The 21,652-nt window shown below is 35.2% G+C and overlaps 1 protein-coding gene and 1 pseudogene across 1 annotated transcript in view; both read left to right on the top strand.

Annotated features, from left to right (window-relative positions):
* Positions 1 to 201: 201 nt before the first annotated feature.
* The window catches only part of LOC149540239 (uncharacterized), a 68,702-nt gene continuing 47,251 nt past the window's right edge, over positions 202 to 21,652 (top strand). Inside the window, exon 1 of the mRNA XM_089801384.1 lies at positions 202 to 477. Coding sequence (XP_089657510.1) covers positions 396 to 477 — 82 coding nt within the window. The 5' untranslated portion in view covers positions 202 to 395. The remainder of the gene's footprint in view (positions 478 to 21,652) is intronic.
* LOC149540240 (taxane 9-alpha-hydroxylase 1 pseudogene) lies at positions 11,195 to 18,760 on the top strand (annotated as a pseudogene).

Here is a 21,652-nt window from a genome sequence, read left to right as displayed (position 1 = left end):
CGTGGCAGTTACCGTCAATCTATAGAGAGTGTTACATGAATACAACGGAAGGCGAACGGAAGATTGGATGGGCCGACACAAACCACTCTAGTGCTGAACGCTTCCTAAGCTTTCGCAAGCAGTTCTTATTTAACTTATTTGGGGCCACATTATTTATACCCCACGCGATAGGAAAATACGAAAATAGTAGTTATACATATTCCTATCTATCCCCTCAAATTTTACATTTAGACTGAGTCAAATTTAGAATTAGACACCGGAAAAACTCTCGAGGCAAATGGCCCCTGGTCATTCTGAAAGAAATTGTGTATGTTTAGGTCTGAAAGTGGGTGATTTGATTCAGTTGGTGTAGCGATGAGATGAGTTGAGATCGGAAGTACTCGGCAGCAGCAGAAATGAAGGAAATGAAGTACTTGAGCGAAGATGAAACTGGGGAGTCAAGCGGAGAAGAGGAAGACGGTAATGATGCGAACAAAGGTACACTATGACCTACTTTTTATGCAAACTCTCTTGTATATCCCTTTTTCACTACCCTTTATATCTGTTGCTGACGAAAGTTTGATAAGTGGGGATATTTTACTGCAGTAAGTAAAATTATGATCTTGCTATAGAAATTAAGTAGCTATATAGTTTTTGAGCTAAATTCATTGATCTATATTTCATGAATAGTAATTTATATGAATTCATCTAGAATAGTATTGAGATGGGTGATCTCCTTGAAAGTCCTTGTATTTAAAGCTAGGTTTTCTATTTATTTTCATAATAAATAAATTCATATAAATCATTACTATGAAATATAGGTCAATAAATTTGACTAAAAAATTATAGTTAAATCCTGATAGCAATATGACAAGAGATCAGATTACCTTCAGACTCTGACTTAATTTAAGATGGATCTTCTCTAAAAGTGCTAGCGGTTAACTGGTATTAATTTTAGACTGAAGAGAAGGGAGGGGCTACAAATATTACTAGACGTGCCCAGATCCAAATGCCTAATTGCTGAGAAAGGAGTTTGCCCAAAATCTTTGTTATATATCTTCAGTACCCTTTACAACACGTCTTTAGATTCGTATAGCCGTGCCGGAGGGAATGGGATTCATTTGACTTTCTTATATCAATCAGCTATCAAAGAACACAAATATATCAATCAGCCGATCTGAAAGAGCCTTATAATAGAATAAGCATAGCAGAAACAGGGAACTGCACTTTTGGGTAAGCTAGGGGAAATCAACATTAATGTGTTATTGGATTCCATTAATTAGTTCTCCAAGGCTTATTTTAATTTATTTGAATATTCGTTATAGCTTTTGCAATCTTATTGGTATTTTAGAATTTTCTAGATGTGATTCAAAAGTCAATTTATCTTTTATTTAATCTAAAATTATAATAAATTTTAAAAAAATCAACGACAAAAATGACATATAGGAGATAGGAGATCATTAAGAGGAAAAAAATTCAGTTTTCAGATTTTATAATTAATTATTTATATAAATGATTTTTGTAAATTGTTTTAATCTTTTATTTATTTGAATCTTGATTATTAATTTTAAGATGTAAATACTTTTTATTAAATGATCTTTTAAATTCTAGATAAGGAGATGGATCTAGTTTAGTTTTGGGAGGCTTCAAATAATTGTTTGTTTAATGGACTTCTAAACTTTGGTTAAGGAAATAAATTTAAGTTAGGTTTGCGATCCTTCTAATTATTGTTAGATGAGACTATATATCTCAAAAAATGAGACAATATATTGATGAATGGTCTTCTAAACTATGTTTAAGGAAATGGATTAAGGTTATGTCTTTGATGCTTCTAATAATTTTCGATTGAGACTATTTATCTCAAAGGAAGTAAGTATAATATCATTAACATAATTTTTTTTAAAGATTTATGAAATACAATTTTGTCTTCTTCTATTGAATTGGTTCCTTTTCTATGGTTTTAAAAAAAAAAGATTTTGTTGCCCTTTTCTTCTTTCGTATTTTCTTCTTAACTCTCAACTTGTACTTACTATTCTTTCTAGTTGGATGGTTCAACATGTCTTATTTAAATCAAATTCTTAATATGAATGGAATTAAGTTAGGAAATGATAAAAAAATATTAAGTTGATTGATTTAATAGCAATTTAATTTTAATGCAAATTGTTCTTCCTTCTAATTTGGTGGCACGATATTTTTTCCTCTTTCAAGTTTTCTTCATTTGAACATTTCTCTTCATCTTCTTCTTTTACTTGCTTCATTGTTTTCCTTTTCAATCTAGATGCGAATTCTTCTTTCTAGTGTGGTGGCCGTCTATTTCAACTTTCCCTCTTCTCACCCTTTTGGTTTGTTATTCTTTTGCCAATTGTATTTTACTCTTTTTATAATTTATTGTTTTCCTTGCGTATTTCTCTCCTCTCTTAGTTCAAATTATATTTATCTTCCTTTCTAGGCAGAATGTTTAGCATGTCTTAAATTCAATTCCTAATCTAAGTGAAATGTAATTCAAATAGGAATGATAATAAAATAAGAAATTGGTTGATTGACTACCAATTAAATTTTTCATTCTAAAATATATTTTGAAAATAAAAATAAAAAATTATTGGATTGACTAACTATGAATGATATGATTGTTTGAAGATATTTAAAAGATAATATGTATGAAAGATAGCTTAGTGAAAACTAATTGAAGGGTCGTATTAAAGCATCTTAGATTTGTGAATATGAAGAATAAAGTCAAGTTTTTTCATAGGTCTTGTACATACAAGTACACATTATGCATACATGTCTTCAAAGTAATCCCAACTACATTTGATACAATTTCTTTACCCTCTATTTGTTGATAGATTTCCATTACTATTTCAAAGATTCCATTTTGGCACAAGCTAAGAGGATGTTAGAAAAGGTTGTAGAGTTTGGCTTCACATCCACCAATTGCATTTTCTTAAATTTTTTGATACCCTTTAAATTTTTTATTTTTTTTGAGAAATCCATGATTAGCCCATTCCATAAGAAATGTCTTTTTAGGTATTTAATTAAATACTTCACATCTCTTGTCTATGATACTACATAAAAAAACAAAACAAAAAATCTTTTAGGGACAATCAAATGTTGATTTTTTTGGTAGCTTGAAAGGCTTTCCATGATTGGGAGCTTGGAGTTTCTTCAATGTAAATGGAGTTGGATGTTTAGCAATAGCATTTTTTCTATTCAATTTAATAGAACATCTTTTGAGGTGAAGTTCAGTTAGCTCCAAGAATAATTTTATGTGTGTGATAGGTTGCATTTCATAAGGAAAGTTTCATTTCTCCCACCTGTTAATAAAAACTACCATGGTTGTATGTATAAAGATCATTCTAGAAATATGTATGGTATTTTTCTAGAAAGAAAGTTTTGTGTAGAGGCTGAATAAAATTGGGGTTTCCTGGGTAAATCTATGTTATTATATTTCTACAATTTTCTTCTTGTTATTTTTTCTTCTTCTATCATTAGCTACTAATTATCAGGTAGTTTATTAGTTTTTATAAACTAGATTGACAAGATTTATTTTTGTTTTATTCTATGATTGAGAAACTAAACTATAGCTAGGCAATGAGAAATTAACATGATATTACAGCTCTAAAATTTCAACACAAAGCAAATATTTTAGACACATATTTTCTGAAATTAAAACCAAAATTATGTCTCTAAATTGTTCTATGATTGTGGAAACCAATTTTTGATATGAGAATGAGCTTGGGGGTACACCTAATTTTTCATAGTGGAAGATTCATATTATATTCCCTATGAATGACATTTTACTTATACAAGTTGACATAAGTTAGGGATGAGTTGGCATATGTTGGAGAGATTATTGTTGATGAGGATTTGGTGAAGATAGCCTTGAATAGTTTTGTAAAGCATTAAGAAGTATTTATTAAGTTTGTTATCAGTAGAGATCACCTACCACACTAGGCAAGGCTTTGAAATGATTTTGTCTAGGAGATCTATGCAAGTTTTAATTTAGAGTGTTAGATGGAGAAAGTTGAAGATGAAGATAATCTTCTCATGCAAGAAAGGGTAAGTAGAAGCTCAATAAAGGAAAAACTTAAGGGTCTTCTTCTAAGGATGGGTAAAAGAAAGAATTGAGAAAGATCAATAAGCTTTTTGGAATTGTTCTTGTCACTACCCTATTAAATGTGTGAGTAAGAAAAAATAGAGCAAGCAAAAAAATTAATTTTCTTCTATTGTAGAGGTGAACAAGTTTGCAATATGGAAAAAACATTTTCACTCATTTTACATTTCTCAAGTTTGATTGCCAATGATATATGGTATATTGATTATTGGAATTCATGCCACATTACGGGAGTTGGAGAACATTTCACCAAATTGGACAAGAGGAATTTTGATTTATATATCAAGATTGAAGATAATGTCCAACAAATGAAACTCATGTTGGTATTATAAAGCTTTAGAGGGAGTCTAGAAAACTTTTATTAGTAGCTCAAGATATTTTGTACATATCCCTAACATTAAAGAAAAAGTAATCTATGTTTCTAATTTGGAAGACAAGGGTTGAATCATGACCTTATAAGAAAATTCTATATCCATCCTAAGAATTCCAATGTATAAAAAGTGATTATATTTAGGCATGACAACTTGTTTTAGTTATAGTTTGAGCTACCACATGTATTAGTGATAAGCTATGGAGGGATAAGATTTCTATGGCACAAGACTAAGGTTCCCCTTAACCATGGAGCATTTAATATGCTTAGTAAAATAGTGATGAGGCTTCTTAAGATGAAGACAATTAATCATGAGGTGTGAAAGGGATGTACTCTTGGGAAATATGCTAAGACCAATTTTCCTGGAAGTGGTAGTAGATCCAAAAGTGTTTTTGATCTCGTACACTCATATATGCCTTTGGGCCCATGAAAATAGTAAACATTTTTCTTATTAAGGATGGGTAAATTCATTAATCCATAACTAAAAACCACTAGGGCCACAAATGGGAGACCTTGTCCCCAATGAGATTTGAACCTTATCATTGTAGAAATCTATATGGTATTTTTCTACAAAGAATATTTTATATACAAGTTGAATAAAAGATTCAAAATGTGTAAGTAATTATCCACATTAGGGTTTCTTGGGTAAATGTATGCTATTATGGGTAAGTAGACCAGAACGGTGTGCATAAAAGTGTTTGCATCAAAATAAAAATAAAATCATAACCTGCTTGGCTTATTTGAAAATTTTAAATGCTGAACATTGTTAAAAAACTTGTGCTCATTTGAGAAACAACACGTGACTTACAATCTAATTTGAACTCCTTTTGATCAACCATACTAGGAACAATAATAGGAAGACTAAGATTCACAACTTAGAATTTACTATAAAAGTTTTGAAATAAAACTTCACATAACCCAATGACCACCTACATGCCAAATAACATGTCACAAGGAAGAATGAAGCAAAAGGCAAGAGGATGGCTCTAAAAATAGGAAAGATTTATTTCAAAGATAATGGAACTATATTAGAGAATACAAATGATCAATCCTTATAAAAGAAGATCAAACCCACAAAGATGTGGGACCAAAACATTTCCATATTTTGGTTTTTTCCCAATCAAGTGATATTGTGTATATGCATAATAGGAGATACACACTACAATTTGAATTGTGTAATGCCCTACTAGGGAACCCAAGAGAAATTAACTTAAAAGGATGCTAAGTTTTCTAAATAAATTTTTTTCTTCTTCGAAAGATTAAAACATAAAAGAGATAATAATGTAGATGCAATCACTTGAATACACACCACATACATACATAAGCAAAGCAATAATAGTTACATTCCTCAAGCATTCCATAATGTTGAATCACATTTTAAGTTTCATGAAGTTTAAGTTTTAATAACTAAACAAGTCCATGTCATAGGAATACCGCATGTGCCAAAATCTCCCAAAAGAATATACCAATAAAAAAGGATGCATACTCATTCACTACACATGTTGCAAGGTATGGGATGCTAAGAGAATATACATCATGATCTAAGCATGATCACATGAATAATCACAAATCATAATAACACCAAAACTATTTGAGTACAAAGTATCTCATCAAATATATAAGCAAGTCATGACGATAGTATCAACCCATCTGAGTAACCAAGTACTAATACATCAAATAACATAACATGAAAACTAGCCTAAAAGTGTATGGCAATATAACTGAAAGAAAAACATGGTAGGCACTACATCCTCCCCTCTTAAAATTAGGCTTACTTCTAGAAGCCTACAAATAAATAGGGATATAAATCCTATAACCTAGCTGTATCCTCCCAAGTAGCTAATGTCTCATCAGTATGGTCCCCTTGGAGCCTTACTTGCTCTATGGCTTGACCCCTGAGGGTCAACTCCCATCACTATAGAATGTGCACAAGCTCCAAAGCTAGTTTACCATCCTCTACTTATAGTGCATTCAATTCAAGAACATGTACCACATTAGGAATATATTATCTAATTATAGAAACATGGAAAACATCATGAATATGAGCCAAACTTGGTGGTAATACAAGATGGTAGGAAAATTGACCTATCCTCTCAAGAACCTCAAATGGACCCACAAGTTGAGGTGCTATCTTTGAACACTTTCCATAACAAATCAGACTCTTCCATAGACACATTCTCAAGAATATCTTGTCTCCCACTGCAAGCTTATTATCTATCCTATGAGCATCTACTTGCTTCTTTTATCTATCTTGTGTTGTAGACATGTGCTCTTGGATGCGAATTACCTATTGCTCCATATCTTTAAGAATCTATGGACCCAATAGGATGTGATCTTCTAGATTATCCCAACTCAAATGTGTACAAAAAGGATTCACTCTAGACTATCCTCTAGACTATCCCAACTCTAAAAATTGATTCACTCTATCTATCTGACCATCGGTCTCCACTTGATATGATGAGCTCAAATTTAGTTGTGCTCCAAGATCATACTGCAATAAAGTCCAAAATGTGGAAGTAAATATAGGATCCTTGTCCAAAATTATATTTCAGGGAATACCATGCAATCTCACAATGTCACACATAAAGATTTTGGCTACTAAAGTTGTTTTATATGATGACTTCGTCGATGATAAGTGTGCCACCTTAGCCAACCAATCAATGGTGACCATGATAGCATCATGTCACAGGAGAGTCATAGGTAACCCCATAATGAAGTCCATAGAGATAATGTTCCACTTCCATGTAGGATTGAGATTAGGTAGGAGAAGCCCTATAGGATGTTGGTGTTATGCCTTTACTCTTTGAAACTCAAGGCATCTAGGCACAAAATCAGCTATATTATGTTTCATCCTAGACCAATAATACGTTTTCCACAAGTTTGCATGCATCTTCTTGACACCTGTGTGTGTTGAGTAAGGTGTGCGATAAGCCTCCCATAGTATCAATGTATGAAGGTCATCTAGTAGTGGTACATAAATCATCCCTCCAATGTATGAAGGTCATCGCATAATAGACCATCTAACTCCAATACATATCCTAGATATCTACCCTCCAAAGGTCTACTCGAGTCATTCTCTGTACTCAATTGCTAATACCATGTATCTCTAGGAAGTGCCTAAAGTTTATGACCCTTTAATTAGACATAGAGAGTCAACACTAGAATCTAATGTCTCCTATGACTTAAAGCATCTTCTATCACATTCTCCTTTCCCTAAATATACTTCACCTCAAAGTCATACTTGTACAAAAACTTTGTCTAGTGCCTCTGTTAATCATTCATATTTGGCTGTGTGAAGATGTACTATAAACTGTAATGATCGCTATGAAGCTCAAATCGATGCCCCAACAAGAAGTGTTTCCATCTCACTAAGGCATTAACTATGGAAACTAACTCAAGATCATGAGTGGGTAGTTCAACTCATGGTCCTTGAGCTTGCAAGACTCATATGCAATCACTCATCCTTCCTACATAAGGACTACTCCAATACTTTCTACGGAAGCATCGGTACATACCATGAAATCACCTGTTGGATCAGGTATTGCTAGAAAGGGTGCACTAGTCAAAAGTTCCTTGAACTTCTGGAAGGCCTCTTTGCACTTTCCCATCCAAACACACTTCTTTCTTTTTCTTTGGAGGGAAGTGAAAGTATAGGAGAATCTAGAAAAGTTTAGAAAAAATCTGTGGTAGTACCTAGCCAAACCCATGAAGCTACGAGTCTCAAAAACATTAGTGGGTGCAAGCCAATCCATTTTAGCTTGGATCTTTGTGAGATCCACTGAGATATCATCTCCTAAAATGACATGTCCCAAATATTGCACCTCAGATTGGAAGAATTCACACTTTTCCACATTGGCATATAACTAATTGTCTCTAAGACACTATACAACTAACCAAAGATGCTCCTCATATTCCTCCTTTGACTTGGAATCAATCAATGTATCATCTAAGAATATGAGTACAAATTAGCTAATGTAAGCATAGAATACTCCATTGATTAGGCACATACATATTGATGCAGCTTTCATCAAACCAAATGGAACAAATGTAAACTCATAGTGACCATAGCAAGTCTAGAATGTTGTATTATGGATGTCTTCATCATGAATGCACCACTGATGGTACCCTGACTTAAGATCAATTTTAGAGAGCACCTTAGCTCCCTTAATCTGGTCAAATAGATCATATATCCTTCATAATGGGTGTCTATTATTAATCTTTATTCAACTTTCTATAGTCAATGCACAAGCATAATGATCCATCCTTCTTCTTCATAAAGAGTACAGGTGCTCCCCATAGGGAAACACTTATCCTAATGGAACCATTATCTAGGAGTTCCTCTAGTTACAGTCATAACTCATCCAACTCCTGAGTAGTCATCCGATATGGGGCCTTAGATATGGGCTCTACTCCTAGAATGAGATCACTAAAAAAATTGATGTCCCTCTTGGGTGGAATCCCCAGAATCTCACTAGGGAAGACATCAATAAACTTCTTCTTATGTAGGGTGATCTAGTGTCTTGTCCTTAGATTCCTTGAGCTCCTCTAGTTCATTTACCATAATGGAAAATACATGACATCCCTTTTGGATGCTCCACCTAAGTTGCATCATAGATATCATGTAGAGTGATATGGGTCTCTGGATGCCTATGATCATTGTTTCCGTACCCCCCTCATCCTTGCACTTAATATTCTTCCTTCTACAATCAATATTGGCTCCATGCAGTCCTAACCAATCCATACCCAACACCACATTATACAAACCAAGGGGACTAACTCAAAGGTTTACTGTGGTAGTGAATAGTCCTAGGTCCAAACCACATTTATGCACTAGGGATTCTATGGCTAGCTTGGCTCCTAAAACTAGTTCCACTTGCCAATCTATATATTGCTTAACCACTTTGGGCTTGCTCTTGGCTACTATAGAAGGTGATATGAAAGAGTCTCTAGCACCAAAGTCAAATAAAATAGAAAGAGGTGTACCTCTGATAGCTCCGATGGTATCAACAAGGGTACCCTGATGATCCACTTAACAATGGTTTGTTGTCACAAGACTCTATGTGTCCTCCCCACATCACCCACTATAGGCTCAGATGTTGTGGGTCTCTATCTAAAATACTATGGAGCATGTTGTAGGTAGTTCGATGTAATATACCTGAAATGTCCACAAGAGAAACATCATGTATCTTTTCCTGAACCTCTACTAGCTAGAGGTGCACTAGATTGTTGGTGGCTTACCTTACTAGTAAAGGAGTGGGTACTCTGCACCAACTGACTGTACTGGTTATGATTATTGTGTTGCGCATTACATAAGTTCTAAGAGTTCGAACCACCATCGGTGCTTTGAGTTGATTGAAAAGATCCTCTATACTAATGTTGTTGTTGATTCCCCTGATTGCCCTGATTTCCCTTTGATAAAGAAGGCTTCTTGTTACTGCCTTCTCCTTTGTTTTGTGTGCTCCTAGTTCTTGAAGGTACATTCCCACTGGTTGGTGCTCCCACAAAACCACCATATCCCAAAGAGACATTTTGCTCCACAAATATAGTCCACTGAACCACATCCTTAAGAGTCTTAGTCTGGAATACCTTCACACCCCCAATGATACAGTTGTTCAATCCCCAAATGTGGTGGTGTACCATCAGTGGTGAACTGTCACTAATCCCTACATACAACATGAGCTCAAAGAAATTTCACTCGTACTCCACCATGCAGTTAGAGTATACTACCTCAGATTGTGAAGCTCATCTACCCTCTGCTAGTGCCACTTCTCTGGTAAGAACTAATCATGGAAGTTTTCAAGGAACAACTCTCATGTAAAGATACTCATGTCCACTTTGAGATTCTTTTCATCTTTTTTCCACTACATAGCCACAAAGGTATCCAAGTGGGTAATGGCATAACTTTCCTTGAGATTAGAATCAAAGTCCTCCATTGTAAAGCATCTATCCAAGGAAATCAACCAATTCTCTACATTGTTATTGGTACCTTCTCCTGTGAAAGCTTTAAGCTTAGCCCATTATAGATCCTTCATCTAGGTGGCCTTGATGGACCTCTATCAATCATCATGATGCTCTCTCCGAGAGCTCCTAGATCTTTGTCTATCATTATTTCCAAAGTGATGTGATTCCTCATGTTTGATCCCCTTATGAAGAGGTAGGCGCTCTAAGATGATCTTCAACATCTACCTAGTGTTGACATCCTCTGAGTCAACGTGATACTCTCCACTACTATCCTCCCTATTATCCTCCTAAACAAGACTCTCATGATCAATCAAATGAGGGATGTTATTCCTAACCCTTCCTTGGCCTCTACCTTGTCCGGAGCTATGACCCCTCATTCGTGATCTAGTCTTAGTCACCATCTTCTTACAAAAATAAAGCGAAAAACAACAGCATAAAAGACATGACATCATAAAGTAACCATCACATTAATATTTTTTTTTGAAGTTAATAGTTGTTAATGTTGATGTATAGCACTTGTGGAAACAATAGATGGAAAGGATACCATTTTTGGTGAAGAACTTGTTCAGCTTTGAAAACAAACAATAGATGGAAATGATACCGTTTTTGGTGAAGAACTTGTTCCAACGCATGGCAAGTGCAACAGACCATTTGTGTGCTGTAGTTGTGCCGATTAAGCCGAGCCGGTTTTATCATTATTAACGGCCTTACCCCCACACACTCTCAACTCACATTCAATTGTTCCTCGTCTCTTTTCCATCAGAGCCAAAAAGATGTACGCTTTTCATGTTAATAGCGCAACTCTTGCAGAAAAGCTCCAATGGGAATCTCTTTCTCCTGCTCCCCTTTCCCTAACAAACATAGCAGAGATTATTATTATACTCCTTTTCCTCCTCCGTAATTCTAAGAGAAATTCCTCTGCTAAACTCCAGCTAGGAAACCTAGGCCTCCCTCTGGTGGGCGAAACTCTGAAATTCTTAGCGGCCCTTAGGTCTAACAAAGCCCAAGACTTTTTCGATGAGAGAATAGCGAAATATGGAGATGTTTTCATGACTTCCCTTATTGGGTATCCCACAATAGTGGTATCTGGTGACAAGGGAAACCGCTTGCTTTTGTCCAACGAGAATAAGCTCTGGTGGTTTCATGGCCGGCCTCTTTCGTGAGACTGATGGGTTAGGACTCCGTCGCCGCCAAAACTGGAGAGGAGCACTGGATATTGCAAGCAGCCATTGATACCTGTTGTGACCAAGAGTCACCATCGCCCATGCCTGGGACCCCCGGTTTTAAAACTTAGACTTCACCGTGGATTCATCCTCATTTGGCGGACCGCAAGTCAACCATCTGAAGGGAATGGTCAAATCCGAAATCCATGACTGCCGTGAAAACGTGCTTTCTGCATACCTTGGAGTGTTTTTATGTGATCGCGTGGAATATTTTATGAACGACAAAATCCTTCATTCGGCAAAAAACCCCACTCCCCGCAAATTCTCGAGCACACATTTGGGTTGGCCATGGAATGTCTCCTGCGGATGATTAATCCATAACTGCAATAAAATTGCGACCCACACCTCTCAAGCGAACAATATTTGGAAGATGCAATCGGCACAATATATTTATCTCACCCATTGAAAGTTCTAATTTCACTTGTTCCTTCACAACAACATGTGTTCCATCTTGTAGAATACCTTTCCACATTACACAGGAAGCTCCTGAAACATTCCCAGAAAAACAGGCATGTTTGGCACGTTGAACATCTTCAAAGGGTTGCTTGCCTATTAGAATCTCATAACGAGTCATGCCAAAGCTATAGACACCTGCTTTGTAGGTATACTCCTTTAGAGGCTCCGCTTCTAATTCCAAACCTTGTTGGGGATACTCAAGGACTTCAGGTGCCCTCCAGTGAGAAGTTCCTTCAGCCTAATCTGAACAACGAAAACTATGTAGTCTCAAACTTGAATGCCCAAAATCACAAAGCTTGACTCGTCCATACCCTTGATATCTGAATTTTGGTAGTGTTGACGGTTGTATGAGGACATTTGCTGCTTTAAGATCAATGTGCATGACTTTTTGGCTATGAAGATACTCCATTCCCCGTGATATTTGAAGCATAATGTCCACTGCAACTGGAAGTGGCAAAGAGGGCTTGTTACTTCCCAACCTCTCTTTAAGAATTGTATCCAAGCCCACTCGATCCCTTTCCTATTGGTTTGTGGCCAATAATCAAATCTTTGATATCGATCTGCAGCCATGAACATACATAACCGCCTTTAATTGCAGGTTCATTTCGAATGGATGCTTGCAACTTTGCTGCAATGAATTTTGAAATGCCCGCCTTTCTGTCCTCTTCAACATTCATATTGAGGCTTGACCCCTAACCCAACCGTTGGTGAGCATCTAAAACTTGTTGGGAGCTGAAAATCAGCCCTCTTTTATCTTGGTACTCATCATGAACTCGATTTAAGTTGGACACCTCTGCACAGAAATCACCCAAGTTTTCAAAAATTGAGAAAATTGAAAAATGTGAAAAAATTATTAAAACATGGAAAGTGTGAAAATTCAAGACATTTCAAAAGATTCTAAAGTGAAGAAAAAAGAAGTTTGGAATCCAAAATCTTGCGGAAATTCAAAATTCTTGAGGATGAAAATCCAAATTTTCCTGAAAAATTCTAAAAATATAAAAAATCATGAAAAGTTGAAATATTGGAAAATTTGAGAAAAATCCCAATCTTGAAAAGAAAATCGATCGAAATATTAAAAAAATAAAAGAATAGAAAATTCTTCATGAATGGAAAAACTTGATTCCAAAAAAAAGAAAAAAAAATGATTTTCTTTCAAGGAGATTTTTTTGGATTTATATGGAAAATTAAATATTAGTTTTATTGATATTTAATTTGGTTGTTTAAATAATAATCCAAAAAATGAATATTGGAGAAAAGTTAAAAAGAAGTTTGATTTTTTCATTAAAACATGGAAATTAATTAAATATTGATTTTAATTGATATTTAATTAATAAAAAAATAAAAAAATAAAAATGGGATAAAGGAATAGTTCGTTTCATTTTGAAGTTAAAAGAATCAATAATGGCAACTTTTTGAAACAAACAGTAAAAAGAGACAAGTGGCACAAAAGATGGAAACCTTGATGGCTAAGTAAAGCAACTACCTAATTTTAGCCTACAACTTTAAAAACATTTTTTTTAAGGGATGATTTATATAAGAAACCCTCTCATTCATTCCTTCTCACACAAAAAATTGAAAAGCAAATTGAGAATAGGAGTGAAATTCAAAGAGTTTGGAAAGAAGATTTTTGAGGAAATTTCTAAAATCATTGAGGAGTTTTTTAGAAATTTGCAACAGAGGATTTTGAATCTTATCAGAAAGGAACTTTTTTTTAGTGAGTTGTGAAAAATTGCATTTTTCTCGTGGAAATATTGAAAAGTGAATCTCGAGAGGAGTATGGAAATTTTGGAAAAAAATCTAAAATCTTTATCTTATGGACAAGTTGTATCTATTTTTTATACTTTCTTTGCATAGTCTTATGTGTGGGCATTTTCTATTTTATAAGAAAGGAGAATGGTAGAACCCAGGGGAATAGGAGAAATGTGTAGCCAATTGATAAAGAATGAAAGGAGGGGATTCTTAACTGAATCCAAAATTGTGTCAAAGTGGGTAGAAATCAGAGATACAAGCCTCGTTGGTCTCGATTTGAAAGATTTTAACCAAAGGATGCTTGGATACAATGACCATCACCCAACACACCTAGCCACAAGAATTGTGAGAAGTGGAATTGTTGCTGCAACTAGTTTTCCTCCTTCTTTTCAGCATCCAAAGTTAATTGTGGAATGTACAAAACACTACAGTCCTAGGAACAGAACCATCAGGGATTATGAATGAAATATTATGGAAGATTTTTTTCTAGCATCCATTTCTAAAACATTTGGAATTCCTTCTCACCGAAGGATGCTCACAACAACACAAGAGCAAGCATTGAGAATCTACACCTCTAGAGTCCATTTCTGTGATGAAATAATCAACAAAATATGGTTGAAAAAGAATAGATCGCATCATTCCAAGATTCCTAAGGAAATAGTATGGTTCGACTTGCAAAGGGAATATAGTGACATGATCATGATGTTGAGTCACATATTTGGCATGCCTCATTCTTATATATTTGAATCTTGGATGTGGTATTTTGTTAAGCAGGTGATGCAGGAAGGCGATATAATAGATTGGGCTAAGCTCATAAGTGATAATTTGAATGAATAGTTGATGAATCTAGAGCATACAAGAAAATTTTACATGAACTCGTATGTCATCTACATGCTAGCATGGAGAATGAATTATGAGGGACTAGGACCGATTGGAAGTGGAAACCAACACCTCAAAGTCCATGAATGCTACTTGCAGTTGCATTTATATTCAAAGGTTGATTACATGAGGGTTAACGATATATTTTACATGCGCATATTAAGAACACTAAAAAAGAGGCTACATATAAGATTGTCAGTAGGTGTGATGAAGTTGGTCGAAGAATATGGCACTTGGCTCATTCAATTTTTCACCTTTTCATAGATCCAAGTTCAAGGATTCTCCATGGAGCTATACAAACTTTCCAACTACCCAACAGACAAGATGGTCTTGTTAGAGCTTACTCAACAACTTATAGCCTATGAAAAGATTGAGAAAGGGAAGAAGAAGTTGGGATTACATTTCCCAAATTCCATAGGAGAAGGAAAAATTGAGGTATGCCCATGTCTAAAGGCTATAGAGAGATCATTAGATGAGCTCCACTTCTTCCGTCTTCCGCTTTATCCAAAGAGGAATGATTTTGATCCTTACAACAAGATCTCATCAATAGGAGGATCAAAGTACCAACACAAGGTTCACCTTGAAGACTTTTAGGCAAATGCGGCAGATGAGAATGAGATTAGAAAGAAGATGCATTCAAGATTACCTTTGAACATTATCATAACATGCAACATATTCAGGGTTCATGATCAAATGGAGGAAGGCCCAAACGTGATACAAAAGGGATTCAATCCAGAAATAATAGCTCAACCATATGATTGGAAGAGGAAAGAAGTTACAGATCTAGAGGCTCTTTCAAAGCCAGTCTTGGATTTTACAAAGTGGTGGATCGAGTGTAAGCTTAAAAAATTAGCTGCACTAGCTAATGGATTCACATATAAGTTACTTGGTCATAGACCACTTAGGGATGAAAGATCAGGACAAATATCTGAGGGGATTATTGAGGAAAGAGGAACTCCATTTGAGGATATAGGAACCAAGAAAGGGAAAGAGGTACCTCAAGAAAAGCATCCTAGGATTGAGGAAGTCATCTAGGAACCTCAAAATAAGAAGCAAAAACATGAAAATGCTCCCTCTTCTCCGAGTCACACTCCAAGTGTTCAAGAGATAGAAACATTTGAAAGGCAAGATATAGGGACACATATAAGGAGATTTGAGCAAGAAAAAAATTTGGATAGGCCAATTCATGATAGACTAAGTATAAATGCCTATGAAAAGTCCATGCAAGAAAGAGGGAGAGATCAAGATATCACCACAGAGGAAAGTCTCACTACAATCTCAAAGTAAGAAATGATTAATGATGGAGATGGTCCACCAAAGGAAGAAACTCCAGTAGTAGCAATACATCCTCCAAATGTTGAAGCCATAGTTCCTGAGGTTATAGTGGATAGTCCAGAAGGTGAAGAGGAGATCGACATTTGAGCAGTCCAAAGGAAAGAGCAATTGGTGATTCCAGGAGACCAAAGTATACCCATTCCAGAATGGTTGAGGCAAAAAATTCAATTGCATAAACAAAGGGAGGTTGATCTGGCAATTGAATTATAGGAAATTTTGGACCGATCAAACAGATCAAAAGAACAAGGGAAAGCAAGAAGATACAATAAATTCATCAGAAGAGAATCAGGATCTAGAATCTTGTAAATTGTGGCTCCCATGGTTGACAAAGGAAAAAATTAGATTGCTCCAGATGAATATCATGTTACGGGCCTCTCGAGAGAAAATATAAGAAGAATTTGATGACTCCACACAAGCTTTGAAGGATAGGTTGAAGAAAGTGGAAGAAGGGTACAAAATATAGAAAAGAGAAATTAGGGCCTTATGTTAGTACATTAATAACTTGCCTCATCTAGTAAGAGAGAAAGATCCATCATTTGTCCCTCCAATAGGTATTTCTATTGAAGTAGTAGATGATATTGATAAAATGAAGCAAACTGCTGAAGGTGCAAAGGTTTGGGTTGAATGAATTCAAGAGGTAGCCTTTAAACATGCAGAAGAATTAGTGCAAGTACATAATAGGGCATTAGCTGCACTCTCCAGGATCCAGTGCATGGAGGAATCATGGGTGGATGAGCATATTTACCAAGAAGAGGTGATTGCAAACATTCAGAATCTGATGGAGACCCCAAAGAAAGAATTGATCAATGGTCAAGTTATCAATGAGGGAGATGTCTACGATTTTATTTGATGGTACAATGTAGTGATCATAGCTAAGGAAATGTTTGAGAGCTTCACCAAGGAATCCACTCGATGGAAGAAGATTTTTGACAACATCAAGCAAGGAATATCCAATGTAGTTGCATCCTTGTTATCGTAGAGATTGGTGGAAGAAGAAATGGCAACTAATAATCTGAAAGTCAAGTTAGAGGAATTCTTTCAACTAAATGTTTATGAAAGAGATGATTTTGAGAACTTCTCCATCTTCTCAAATACAATGCACACTACTAAGGACTTATTACCAGATTGGGATGAAAGCTTGGGAAAATCAAAAAGAGCACTTGCAGTTCTAGAATTCAAGCAAGAATCTGCACCAAGCATTAGTACAGAGGAGTTGGAAATAGTGCTAGATCGATTTCGCTCCTTCAAGGAGGGGAATCAAGGATTGATGCATTTAATGCATAGTGGGTGTTCTTAGGGATCATTTATTACACCCCACTCCTTCCTAAACAAGCATGCATAGTGGGCATTTATTACGCACTACAGTAGTGGATTCCTTGTTGCATTAATGTAGATTCCTTTCCTTTGCCCTAACCCTAATTAGGGCTGATGTGGCACAATCTTGACCATCAGTTATTGTGATCATCTGGGCCACCTGTTGTAATTGAGGACCTATATAAAGGACTCATTTCTCATTTGTATGGGGAGATTTTTATGAAATTGTTGCTATGAGCTACTGAGACAATAAAGTTTTCATTGGAGCTTGGTGAATACTTGATGTGTCTTAGTGCTTTCTTGTTCTCTTAAATTTCTTCAATTAGATTAAGTGTAGCCTAGTTAATGTGTGGTGATTCAATGAATAATATGATGGTGTATTGATGAATTTCTTTGGTTCATACTTTTGACATTTTAGTGATTCAAACTCATTGTGCAAAGTTAGCTTGAATCCCTTTCATGTATATTCTCAACTTCTATCATTCGTATGCATTGTTCTTTATGATGGCGTATGCGGTGATATGAAAATCTTTGGCATAACCCTTGAAGATTGCACCAATTCATGTGTTGTTGTAGTATAACTTGGCAAAGTAGAATTTGGTAAATTGAGGAATTTGTCCACTAGAGTACTATTTTTTATCACTACCATTAGGATTAGAGTAGAATTCCTAAACCCTATCTTATTGAATTTCTACATATTTTGTGAAAACTCCAAAAAAGTACTTCATTGCAAAACCTTAAGATAGCTCCCACATCTAGTATGGCTTGAAATGAATCTGAATAAACATGTAAGGCCCCTTGTGATCATTAGCAAATCACATCAACCATTGATTTTATCCACAGGCAAGACCTAACATTAAAGGAACCTTGAAGTCGTCGTATGATCTTCTAGCAATCTTAGCATACACGAGACTTATTCAAGAGAGGATAAGATATTTCAGTATTTTATTCTACTATTTGGTGGGTCATAAAACACACATCAACAATACCTTCTTTGGAACTTTGATGTTGTAGAAGTATGATGCTCAGATGAGCTCTGAAATCAGGCAACATATTGATGAGAAGTGGAAGGGAAAAGATCAGGTGAAAGTACTTCCTCTTGTAAGAGAGCTTTCATTTTCTATTGCATGCAGCTTGTTTGTTGGTATAAGGGAGGAGAATGAACTGAAGCCACTTCATAGTCTATTGGAGACCATTCTTGCTAGGAATATGTGTGTGTCCATCAATTTCCTAGGGAGTCATTTCAACTAGGTAGTGAAGGCCTAGTCTAAGCTTGAAAAGATGCTTCTCTCTCTGATAGAGAAGAGGAGAAGTATCATGCTGAACTCCATAGACCATACCAAGCTCCCAGACCATGCCGAGCACCAATCCTTATTCGACTAAGTATTAGTCTAAGCACCCTCCAAAGAAACTACTGAGACTCCTCCAATGAACTCCAAAGTAGTCACCAAGCAAACCCAAGCGGCTCCTGCATCATTTTATCATATTTATGAGGAAAGGTTGTATAAGGTGGAATAATATGTTTTGAAGAAATTTCTTTACCTGTTCCTTTAATATCATCATGAATAAGAGGAGAAGGTAAATCAAAGAAGTTTTGCACATTTGCATCCTAAGCTATAGCATGAATTCCATCATAAGTATGGGAAGAACTAGGATTAATAGATGAAGAATTAGGCATCAAATTAGGAATAAGGAGATTAGGAATTAAATTAGGAATGATAGGATTAGGATTAGGAAGATTACGAGATGGTGTATCATCTACCAAATTTTTCACATGATCCAACAGAATAATGAGTCTACCACATGAATCTTTAATGGAAGTTTTGAATGTAGGAAGACTAGTATCGATCAAATTCACAAAAGCATAAGCAAGAATGAGATGAAGGATCATCAAGATAATAAAGTGAATGATATTCTCATAAAAATTATAGGTATGGTAAAGAGATGCTAAAAGAAGGGTAATAAGGAACATGGCCACACACCAAAGCATCTTAATAATCTTCATAGTACATAAAATGCAAGAAATCTTTTTGTATTTTATTGAATATATAGATTTTTTTTGTATTTTGAATGTTAAAATGCAAGAGCATAAAAATAAAAAGATCTAATACAAAAAAGAAAGAGTTGTTTATCGTGGGTTCACCAAAATGAATAGAAATAAACATGTGAATAGAAGAAAATATGATGTAGGGGTATGATATGATGTAAGAAGGGGAATATAGGATCTATCCTTGATCCAAATTCCCATAAGGAAAGATCCAAATTGATCAATCACAAAGAGGTGATCAATGCACAAATGAATCAACCAATGGAGAATATGAAGAAAGGAGGAAATCCTATAATCTACTATAAAAACTATGAAGAAAGGAGGAAATCCTATAATCTACTATAAAAACTATGTACTTGAAATCGTGAATGCATAGAAGATAAATACTAACCTCAAAGTAGGGAAAATCTAGAAAATGCTTATTTTTGATGTTTGTGCACAGTTTAAGGAAATTTTGCGACCTGCTCTAGATTGGAAATCCCAAGATAGAGAAAACCCAAAAATCTTTTGTCCTCCTGAGGTCAGGTCAACTTTGACCTAGATAGTGGGGCACAATCTTACCCCTCATTGAAGGTCGTCCTTGACCTAAAATAGCTCCAACATAAATTATGTTCGCAACTCTATATATGAATTTCAATTTGCTATCCTACACCTATGCTTGCAAGAAAAATGGTTTTTTCTTGTTTAGATGAGGGGCTTTCCTTGGTCAAACCCTAGTTTGGAATCAACCTTAATAATATAATTGAAATAAAGTATGCTAGCAATTAGTAGAAGTAGATCTAACAATGAAGCTATGATATTCAATAGATATGCAATTGTATTTGAAATGTAAACAAGTTTGTTGATATGAAAACTTGAACATAACATTAGCAAATTTAAATCAAAACCTTCATGATTGTATGCTTGGAATCCACCTCCAGAGAAGAATGAGTAGATCTTGAAGATGAACAAAGGATCTTGAAGGCAGATCACACCACCATGATGGTTAGATCTAGGGTTTTGAATGATGAATCTTGAATGCTTGAACCAAATCCCTTTAAAGGACTGAATGCTTGAATCCTTGATCTTCAATAGAGAACTTGAATACTTGAATGGTTGATTACAGATGCTTGATCATAGAAAGTTATCTCTAGATTATCTTCTCATGAAAAGTAGGTAATATATATTTTGATCGTCTGATAATGGTTATATCAAATGAGAGAGGAAGGCTTCCTTATATAGTGATCTAAGGCACAAACTTCTAGAGAGGCCCACATTGGAAAAAAAAATCTAATAAACCTTAAATGCTAGAAATGGACCTAGTTTAAATACAATTTAAGAGTTTACCATTTCGACATCTGAAATGGCCGACCCGAAATGGGGAAAATGAAACTTTCCAAAGCCTAATATCCCGAAACCTCTAGAACTTGAAATTTAGACCTGGGGTAAGGGATAAGGTTGAATATGCCCTAGGTCAGAGTCAAGGTCATCCTTGACCTAGGTTAAGGTCAAGGTCGACCTTGACCAATCAAGTCGTCATTGACCCAGAAAGTCAAAGTCTTCAATTTCTTAGAGAAAGTTGCTAGAAAGAGGTTGGAAACAAGGAGAGAGAAGCAAAAAAAGGGGAAACAACCAAATCCATGCAAAGACCTATTCAAGGTGCTTGACATGACCCTATGCAACTATATTGTTTGGCATGTACATGTGCTTGGTCTCAATTGAATACTCAACAATCACTATCCTACTTAGTATAAGCTTTGTATACTTGGCCTCCACTAGATAAATCGGTCGCACTGATGACTATGTAATCTTGCCTAGTAAATGACTAAGTGTTTGCACATTAATAAAAAACATAGGCTTGGAGATCAACATTGGACATCTCAAACAAGATTGAGATGTGATTTCCAACTAGTATACACATCAAAATGTATATTTGGTTCTATCACATCGATCAGGTATGCTCATGGTAATATGACAAGATAATTAGGTTAGATGACATTATACATCTCAATGTTAGCTATCTAACCTTTTTTTTTTTGAATTTAGATCATGTTAAATGTTTCATCCCTAATTTTAATTCATTGTATGTCCAATTTTTGTCAAAAACAAGCATGTAGTATTATGGGAATATTTTCACTTTTTTGTCATTTTTTGCAACAAGTACTTTACTAGAAAGTAGACTCCATTCTACAAACTTTAGAAAAAATAAAGTTTGACTTTTTATTAATCTTCATTGATTTTTTGGGGTG

This window comes from Cupressus sempervirens, chromosome 9 (assembly GCF_028749045.1).
Source record: "Cupressus sempervirens isolate cs-2001-9-10 chromosome 9, ASM2874904v1, whole genome shotgun sequence".
Lineage (NCBI taxonomy): Eukaryota > Viridiplantae > Streptophyta > Pinopsida > Cupressales > Cupressaceae > Cupressus > Cupressus sempervirens.
This window is presented reverse-complemented; position numbering and strand designations above follow the sequence as displayed.